Raw genomic sequence first — 10000 nt, forward strand, 5'->3', positions numbered from 1 at the left:
TAAATACAGAGACACACTGAGGACCACTATCTACAGAGAGACTGAAGGGACAAAATAAATACAGAGAGACACTGAGGACCACTATCTACAGAGAGACTGAAGGGACAAAATAAATACAGAGACACACTGAGGACCACTATCTACAGAGAGACTGAAGGGACAAAATAAATACAGAGACACTGAGGACCTCTATCTACAGAGAGACTGAAGGGACAAAATAAATACAGAGACACACTGAGGACCACTATCTACAGAGAGACTGAAGGGACACAATAAATACAGAGAGACACTGAGGACCACTATCTACAGGGAGACTGAAGGGACAAAATAAATACAGAGACACTGAGGACCACTATCTACAGAGAGACTGAAGGGACAAAATAAATACAGAGACACACTGAGGACCACTATCTACAGAGACACTGAAGGGACAAAATAAATACAGAGACACACTGAGGACCACTATCTACAGAGAGACTGAAGGGACAAAATAAATACAGAGACACTGAGGACCACTATCTACAGAGAGACTGAAGGGACAAAATAAATACAGAGACACACTGAGGACCACTATCTACAGAAGGGCTGAAGGGACAAAATAAATACAGAGACACTGAGGACCACTATCTACAGAGAGACTGAAGGGACAACATTAAATACAGAGACACACTGAGGACCACTATCTACAGAGAGACTGAAGGGACAAAATAAATACAGAGAGACACTGAGGACCACTATCTACAGAGAGACTGAAGGGACAAAATAAATACAGAGACACACTGAGGACCACTATCTACAGAGAGACTGAAGGGACAAAATAAATACAGAGACACACTGAGGACCACTATCTACAGAGACACTGAAGGGACAAAATAAATACAGAGACACACTGAGGACCACTATCTACAGAGAGACTGAAGGGACAAAATAAATACAGAGACACTGAGGACCACTATCTACAGAGAGACTGAAGGGACAAAATAAATACAGAGAGACACTGAGGACCACTATCTACAGAGAGGCTGAAGGGACAAAATAAATACAGAGACACACTGAGGACCACTATCTACAGAGAGACTGAAGGGACAAAATAAATACAGAGACACACTGAGGACCACTATCTACAGAGAGACTGAAGGGACAAAATAAATACAGAGACACTGAGGACCACTATCTACGGAGAGACTGAAGAGACAAAATAAATACAGAGAGACACTGAGGACCGCTATCTACAGAGAGACTGAAGGGACAAAATAAATACAGAGACACTGAGGACCACTATCTACAGAGAGACTGAAGGGACAAAATAAATACAGAGACACTGAGGACCACTATCTACGGAGAGACTGAAGGGACAAAATAAATACAGAGACACTGAGGACCACTATCTACAGAGAGACTGAAGGGACAAAATAAATACAGAGACACACTGAGGACCACTATCTACAGAGAGACTGAAGGGACAAAATAAATACAGAGACACTGAGGACCACTATCTACAGAGAGACTGAAGGGACAAAATAAATACAGAGACACACTGAGGACCACTATCTACAGAGAGACTGAAGGGACACAATAAATACAGAGACACTGAGGACCACTATCTACAGGGAGACTGAAGGGACATCATAAGAGGTTAATAAGATTAACTCGGTAATGCTGAGAGCTCTAATGAATATTACAGCTGATCGTATTATCATTGTTTATTTAAGTCATGTCCTCATTCATTCAGCCAATCAGAGTGCAGTATCTGTGTGTCTCAGGTTGGTTTCCAGTCAGACGAGTCGATCTCAGAGTGATTCCCTGCAGAGCGTCACAGAAAACAGGGAGAAAACCAGGATGAAAAAAAGAAAGGAAGGCCAGAAGACAGATCTCTATTGCTCTCTGTGTGACAGGTAACTCCATTACCCACAATCCACAACACCTGTGAAATACCTGTAGTGATGTCACCAACAGAGAGCTCCCACCTCCACACAGGTGTATTAATCTCTACACAGGTGTGTTAATCTCTACACAGGTGTGTTAGTCTCCACACAGGTGTATTAATCTCTACACAGGTGTGTTAGTCTCCACACAGGTGTATTAATCTCTACACAGGTGTGTTAGTCTCCACACAGGTGTGTTAATCTCTACACAGGTGTGTTAGTCTCCACACAGGTGTGTTAGTCTCCACACAGGTGTATTAATCTCTACACAGGTGTGTTAGTCTCCACACAGGTGTATTAATCTCTACACAGGTGTGTTAGTCTCCACACAGGTGTATTAATCTGTACACAGGTGTATTAGTCTCCACACAGGTGTGTTAATCTCTACACAGGTGTATTAATCTCTACACAGGTGTATTAATCTCTACACAGGTGTATTAATCTCTACACAGGCGTGTTAGTCTCCACACAGGTGTATTAATCTCCACACAGGTGTGTTAATCTCTACACAGGTGTATTAATCTCCACACAGGTGTATTAATCTCTACACAGGTGTATTAATCTCTACACAGGTGTGTTAGTCTCCACACAGGTGTATTAATCTCTACACAGGCGTGTTAGTCTCCACACAGGTGTATTAATCTCCACACAGGTGTATTAATCTCCACACAGGTGTATTAATCTCTACACAGGCGTGTTAGTCTCCACACAGGTGTATTAGTCTCTACACAGGTGTATTAATCTCTACACAGGTGTGTTAGTCTCTACACAGGTGTATTAATCTCTACACAGGTGTATTAGTCTCTACACAGGTGTATTAATCTCTACACAGGTGTGTTAGTCTCTACACAGGTGTATTAATCTCTACACAGGTGTATTAGTCTCTACACAGGTGTATTAGTCTCTACACAGGTGTATTAATCTCTACACAGGTGTGTTAGTCTCTACACAGGTGTATTAATCTCTACACAGGTGTATTAGTCTCTACACAGGTGTATTAATCTCTACACAGGTGTATTAGTCTCTACGCAGGTGTGTTAATCTCTACACAGGTGTATTAGTCTCTACACAGGTGTGTTAATCTCTACACAGGTGTATTAGTCTCTACACAGGTGTGTTAGTCTCCACACAGGTGTGTTAATCTCCACACAGGTGTATTAATCTCTACACAGGTGTGTTAATCTCTACACAGGTGTATTAATCTCTACACAGGTGTATTAATCTCTACACAGGTGTGTTAGTCTCTACACAGGTGTGTTAGTCTCCACACAGGTGTATTAATCTCTACACAGGTGTGTTAATCTCCACACAGGTGTATTAATCTCTACACAGGTGTGTTAGTCTCTACACAGGTGTATTAATCTTTACACAGGTGTGTTAATCTCCACACAGGTGTGTTAGTCTCCACACAGGTGTGTTAATCTCCACACAGGTGTATTAGTCTCTACACAGGTGTATTAATCTCTACACAGGTGTGTTAATCTCCACACAGGTGTGTTATTCAGTAAGGTGTCTTACCTGTTGTAGAGGTGTGATAGTTGGATTATTATTATTTTTTCTTAAAAGGACGTTCTCCTCTAAACTGACCCTGAGGCGTCACGTTGGCGTCCACGAAGGAATCAAACCGTTCTCATGTCCACACTGTTCCTACTGCAGCAGACTGAAGGCATCGCTTCTGCAACACCTGAGGACTCACACAGGTAACACACACACACACACACACACACACCTGAGGACTCACACAGGTAACACACACACACACACACACACACACCTGAGGACTCACACAGGTAACACGCACACACCTGAGGACTCACACAGGTAACACACACACACACACACACACCTGAGGACTCACACAGGTAACACACACACACACCTGAGGACTCACACAGGTAACACACACACACACACCTGAGGACTCACACAGGTAACACACACACACACCTGAGGACTCACACAGGTAACACACACACACACACACACCTGAGGACTCACACAGGTAACACACACACACACCTGAGGACTCACACAGGTAACACACACACACACACCTGAGGACTCACACAGGTAACGCACACACCTGAGGACTCACACAGGTAACACACACACACACACACACACACCTGAGGACTCACACAGGTAACACACACACACACACACACCTGAGGACTCACACAGGTAACACGCACACACCTGAGGACTCACACAGGTAACACACACACACACCTGAGGACTCACACAGGTAACACACACACCTGAGGACTCACACAGGTAACACACACACCTGAGGACTCACACAGGTAACACACACACCTGAGGACTCACACAGGTAACACACACACACACCTGAGGACTCACACAGGTAACACACACACCTGAGGACTCACACAGGTAACACACACACCTGAGGACTCACACAGGTAACACACACACCTGAGGACTCACACAGGTAACACACACACACACCTGAGGACTCACACAGGTAACACACACACCTGAGGACTCACACAGGTAACACACACACCTGAGGACTCACACAGGTAACACACACACACACCTGAGGACTCACACAGGTAACACACACACACCTGAGGACTCACACAGGTAACACACACACCTGAGGACTCACACAGGTAGCACACTAGCGGTACAGGTGAGAGTGTGTGCCTAATGTTGATTGTGTGTGTGTGTGTCCAGGTGAGAGGCCGTACAGGTGTGCAGAGTGTGCGTATGCGTCTATTGACCGCAGCTCTCTGCTCAGACACAGCAGGACTCACAGTCAGGAGCGACCCTACAGGTGTGAGCTGTGCGACTACAGCAGGTAACTCACCTGGGTCACATGACCTATGACCCCACACAGCAACCGCTGTGAGTGTGGCCTCTGGTTGCCATAGTAACGTTGTTATATTTTTGTCTCAGTATCCAGAAGAAGAGTCTCGACCTCCACGCTCGCCGTCATCACACAGGTGAGGCGTTTCCATGCCAACAGTGTGAGTACTCGAGTCCAGACCCTCAGCTGCTGGTTCGACACTCCCGCAGACACCACGGCCCCTCCCAGCACGTCCTGCTCTGACAAGACGCCAAAGCATCATGTTTTTCTTTGATCTGCTGGTTGGATTTTCAAAATAAAGTGTTTTTTACAGTAAAGTGTTTCCTGTTTAAACTTTCATGAATTGATGAAACTTTTACTGAAGTAAGCTCTTAATTAACTCCTAATTGACCTTAATCCACACTAAGCCTGAAACATGGGACCCTCAGGTGTGTGAGCCAATCAGAGGAGGGTATTGGTTTCTGCTTCCTGGGTCTGTTTTACAGCCTGGGCTAAGCTCGAGGTTTATCCCCCCCCCCCCCCCCCCCCCCCCCCCCCCCCATAAACTGATTAACCTGGGTTGGGGGTATAATGTGGGTCAGCAGGTTGACCAATCAGCTGTCGGCCTTGTGAGACACACACAAACACCCACCACCACACACACACACACACTGCCACACACACACACACACTGCCACACACACACACACACACACTGCCACACACACACACCCACTGCCACACACACACACACTGCCACACACACACAAACACCCACCGCCACGCACACACACACACACTGCCACACACACACACACACACACCCACCACCACACACACACACACACCCACCACCACACACACACACACACCCACTGCCACACACACACACACACACACACACTGCCACACACACACACACACACACTGCCACACACACACAAACACTCACTGCCACACACACCCACACACACACTGCCACACACACCCACACACACACACACACACACACCCACACACACACACACACACACACACACACATGCATTGAACTTCATACTGTGAATGTTCTACTTTTTCAATCTTCTTTTGTTTTTACTTCGTTTTCTTCTTCTATCACTATTTCTTGTTCTTCTACAGATACTTTTACTTCTTCTACTTCTTGTTCTAATTTTACTGTTTTACTTCTTCTACTTCTTGTTCTAATTTTACTGTTTTTCTTCTTCTACTTCTTTCACTTTTTCTTCATCTTCCACTAATACTTCCTCTACTTGTAACATTTCAGCAGGAAGCACTCACACGTCTCGTTTCCTCTGCTCCACCTTCAGCAGACAGTCTGCATTACTGTGCAGAACCCAACAGAACTGTTGAAGCTGAGTTCTTGTCAGTTCTGGATGACAGCGATGTTATTTATAGACGGACTGCAGCCTGTGGACGTCGTCAGTCACTGCGCCCTCCCTGGAAGAGTGGAGCGGACTGCATGACCCCTTCTTCTGATTGGCTCGTTCTTAAAGTCCCTCGAGCTTTTACTGAACTCAGTAAAGCAGCAGTTGAGGTGGTTCAGGCATCTGGTCCGGATGCCCCCTGGACGCCTCCCTAGGGAGGTGTTCTGGGCATGTCCCTCCAGGAGGAGGCCTCAGGGTAGACCCAGGACACGCTAGAGAGACGATGTCTCTCGCCTGGCTTGGGACCACCTCGGGGTCCCACCTGAAGACCTGGAGGAGGTGTCTGGGGTGAGGGAAGTCTGGGTGTCTCTGCTTAGACTGCTGCCCCCGTGACCCGGCCCCGGATAAGAGGCAGAAAATGGATGGATGGTAAAATTATCCATCCATCCTCGAACTTGTGGAACGCCGTCCAGCAAACTGACAGGATGGTTCCTGATGTGTACTGACTTTGTTTCAGACTGGCTCAGTGGTGTTTCACTGGTCTGTTTGTGCATATTGTTCTGTGCTTGTAATCTCCATGATGTTAAAGGAAGGCATCCTGGTGGTAAATAAAGGGGACCTCTGATTGGTCATGAGAACTTTCTGGAGTTAAAGGGCCAGTACACAGACTCAGGAAGTTTGTACTATAACTCGTGTGACTCAGTTTGTGATTGGGCGAGGTTAGTGTTAGAGGAGCTCTGAGCTGGCTGGTGATTGGCTCATTGATCCTCTAAGTGTCTGATGGATTATGATCAGAAAGTCTGATGCCTGAAGCTCAAAGCTGCTTTAACTTTTCAATCCTGAATGACCCTGACACCTGACGGCTGCTTCTTCTTCTTCTTCTGCGTCTTTTTTTTACCTGCTCTTCTTTTGCATCTTTTGTATTTTTAACGTGTGTAGTCCTGCCAGTCGGACAGCTTGAGACGGTGGAGGGGATGAGACGGAGAGCGAGACGCTGTCATCCAGGACTGTTTTGAGATTCACCTGTTAATGTCAGGAGGACGAGGTGGGGCAGCAGGTGATGATGTCATCAGGTGTGTATGTGGCGCATGTTTGGGCAGACCTCCTCTCTGCTGGACAGATAGAGGTGAGGGTGGGGCTGTCAAACGGGCACTTCCTGCTGCTCAACAGGACTGATCAAGACTTGGCTCGGATGATGAAGAGGCTGGTGGACGGTTTCCTTGACGACAGAACAACGCTGTCATCCAATATGCTCACAGGTGATCTGTGCTCATCAGCAGGATGTAGATGTGATGTCATCACGCCGGGAGAAGAAGGACTGTACTGTGTATATTATTATTAACCCTTTAACCACTTGAACACTGGTGACTGTTTTCAGGTCTGTTGAGGGTTCGAGCTGCTGATCAGATTTCAGATGATCAAGTTAAAACTCTGGAACTCAACAAACTGCTGCAGACCATCATAAAGCTGCCACACAAGGTACACACACACATACACAAGGTACACACACACATATACACAAGGTACACACACACATATACACAAGGTACACACACAACCATACAAAAGGTACACACACACATATACACAAGGTACACACACACATATGCATAAGGTACACACATATACACAAGGTACACACACACATGTACACAAGGTACACACACATATACACACGGTACACACACAAGGTGCACACATACACAAGGTACACACACATGCATATACTCAAGGTACACACACACAAGGTACACACACACAAGGTACACACACATGCATATACACAAGATAGATAGATAGATACTTTATTGATCCCGAGGGAAATTCAAGGTACACACACAAGGCACACACACAAGGTACACACACAAGGTACACACACAAGGTACACACACAAGGTACACACACAGTACACATACACAAGGTACACACATACAGATATACACAGATATACACACACAAGATACACACACAAGGTACACACACACGGTACACATACACAAGATACACACACAAGGTACACGCACACACACAGAGGTACACACACACAGACTAGAGACAGAGCATAGGCACTGACAGGAAGTAATCAGAGGTGCTGACAGGAAGTGACCAGAGACAGAGTGTTTCTGATGTTGCCATGGTGATTGCGTGTCTTTACAGTTCTCTCAGTCTGAGGCCGTGAGGGATTTCTTTAAACCATCTGCTGTGGACCAGATCTTTAGAAAGGACCAGGACCAGGACCGCACCTCCAAACAGCAAACAAGTCACATGTTCACGTGTGAGCACCAGGAAGTAGACCAGTCCATCCCATATGAAGACCAGGAAGTAGACCAGTCCATCCCATATGAAGACCAGGAAGTAGACCAGTCCATCCCATATGAAGACCAGGAAGTAGACCAGTCCATCCCATATGAAGACCAGGAAGTAGACCAGTCCATCCCATATGAGGACCAGGATGAGGGCTGGTCCATCAGACATGAGGACCAAGATGAAGACCAGTCCATCATGCATGAGGACCAGGATGAAGACCAGTCCATCATGCATGAGGAGCAGAATCCGGATATGTTCCTGAGCCCGGTGATTAGCACGCTTTCGGGTCAGTACTGATGATCCCTCACAGCTGATCACTCTTTTGTTTCAGTCAACAGCTTTTCAAAATAAAGTACCACACCTCCGATTGTCCACCAAAATAAAGCACATCCTAAATATTTAGTGGACGCAATCAACATTCACCTGCGGTGAGAGGTCTGATCAGACTTGGGGTAGACCTTGTTTGTCCAGCTCAGACTTGGTTAGTCCTGGATAAAGTTTGGTAGTCCTGGTTAGACCTGGTTAGTCCTGGTTAGACCTGAATAAACTTGGTTAGACCTGTTTAGACCTGGATAAACTTGGTTAGTCTTTGTTAGACTTGGTCCTGGTTTGGTTTGGTCCTGGTCTAACTGTCTCTTTGTATCTCCAGACATCTTGAGGTCAAACGGTTTTTGTCTGGCCAACACAGAGACCATCCTGTTTGACCTGACTCCACCCACACAACCTGTCAATCAATCAGAAGATTCCAAAGGCAGACGGTAAGCTGTCAATCAGCTGATGTAGAAGTAGTTTGGATGCTTCTTTAAGAGAGGTGACTTCTGGTCAAGTGAACACTGTCGCAACTCGCTGCCGCTGCTGCCGCAAGTTTCTCGTTTCAGTTTTTAGTCTTGAATTTTGTCACGATCATGAGGATCTGCTTGTCCTCGTTTTGATCGTCCTGTCCAGAATACTTTGTCCGTCAGCAGTCCTGCCCCAGTACACGGCTTCCGAGCTCCTCCAGCTGCGGTTCCGTCTACATGCTCCACCGCCAGTGCTGCACCTGTTCCTGGGCATCGTTCGTCCCCCCCCTCGGAAATACCTCCACCGTGGGTCTCGCCGGAGCTTCCACATCAACGACTCCTTGGCCAGCATCTCCTTCTGGTCCACATCTCGCCTTCGTCTCAGAAGCTCTGGCAGGAAAGCGGATTGTGGTAACCAACCTAGCCAGGCCGGCTAACGTTAGCAATACCCTGGACCACAGCAGCATCCACATTGGAGCATTGAACATCTGCTCTCTCATGACCAAAGGACTTGTACTTCGGGACCTCCTCCTTGACCATGAACCTGACAGAGACATGGCAGCAACAGAAAGACTTTTCCCAGGTAAACAAGGCCACACCACCTGGGTTTGTTTACCTCTGTCAGCCCCGCCTCACTGGCCGAGGGGGAGGTCTCACGATAATTTACTGGGAAACATGGAAAGTCTCACCTCTCTCAACCCCAACATTCACATCATGTGTATCAGTTTCTCTGCAGATTACCGGACCAACACCGAGTATAGTAACCACTGTGTCTCGCTATCTATCTATCTA

The 10000-nt window shown here is 46.6% G+C and overlaps 3 protein-coding genes across 5 annotated transcripts in view; all 3 read left to right on the top strand.

Annotated features, from left to right (window-relative positions):
• LOC306827096 (uncharacterized protein) overlaps nt 1-5229 on the top strand; it is a 10859-nt gene extending 5630 nt beyond the window's left edge. Inside the window, exons 5-8 of one of the 2 annotated variants that reach the window (XM_079348753.1) lie at nt 1764-1895; nt 3492-3625; nt 4690-4749; nt 4848-5229. In XM_079348753.1, the coding sequence (XP_079204879.1) occupies nt 1764-1895; nt 3492-3625; nt 4690-4749; nt 4848-5032 (511 nt within the window). In that variant the 3' untranslated portion in view covers nt 5033-5229. Of the gene's footprint in view, nt 1-1763; nt 1896-3491; nt 3626-4625; nt 4750-4847 lie in introns of both variants that reach the window. The other variant, XM_079348752.1, reaches the window with a different exon arrangement.
• Nucleotides 5230-6384: 1155 nt separating this feature from the next.
• Nucleotides 6385-10000, top strand: part of pxdc1a (PX domain containing 1a) — a 6755-nt gene continuing 3139 nt past the window's right edge. Inside the window, exons 1-6 of one of the 2 annotated variants that reach the window (XM_079347764.1) lie at nt 6385-7195; nt 7293-7381; nt 7501-7601; nt 8280-8715; nt 9079-9187; nt 9375-9710. In XM_079347764.1, the coding sequence (XP_079203890.1) occupies nt 7152-7195; nt 7293-7381; nt 7501-7601; nt 8280-8715; nt 9079-9187; nt 9375-9645 (1050 nt within the window). In that variant the 5' untranslated portion in view covers nt 6385-7151 and the 3' untranslated portion in view covers nt 9646-9710. Of the gene's footprint in view, nt 7382-7500; nt 7602-8279; nt 8716-9078; nt 9188-9374; nt 9711-10000 lie in introns of those variants that run through there. The other variant, XM_079347765.1, reaches the window with a different exon arrangement.
• The window catches only part of LOC306826435 (inositol monophosphatase 1-like), a 60583-nt gene continuing 60443 nt past the window's right edge, over nt 9861-10000 (top strand). Inside the window, exon 1 of the mRNA XM_079347766.1 lies at nt 9861-9865. The gene's annotated coding sequence lies outside the window, so the exon portion shown is untranslated. The remainder of the gene's footprint in view (nt 9866-10000) is intronic.

Source organism: Symphodus melops, assembly GCF_947650265.1.
Source record: "Symphodus melops genome assembly, chromosome: 7".
Lineage (NCBI taxonomy): Eukaryota > Metazoa > Chordata > Actinopteri > Labriformes > Labridae > Symphodus > Symphodus melops.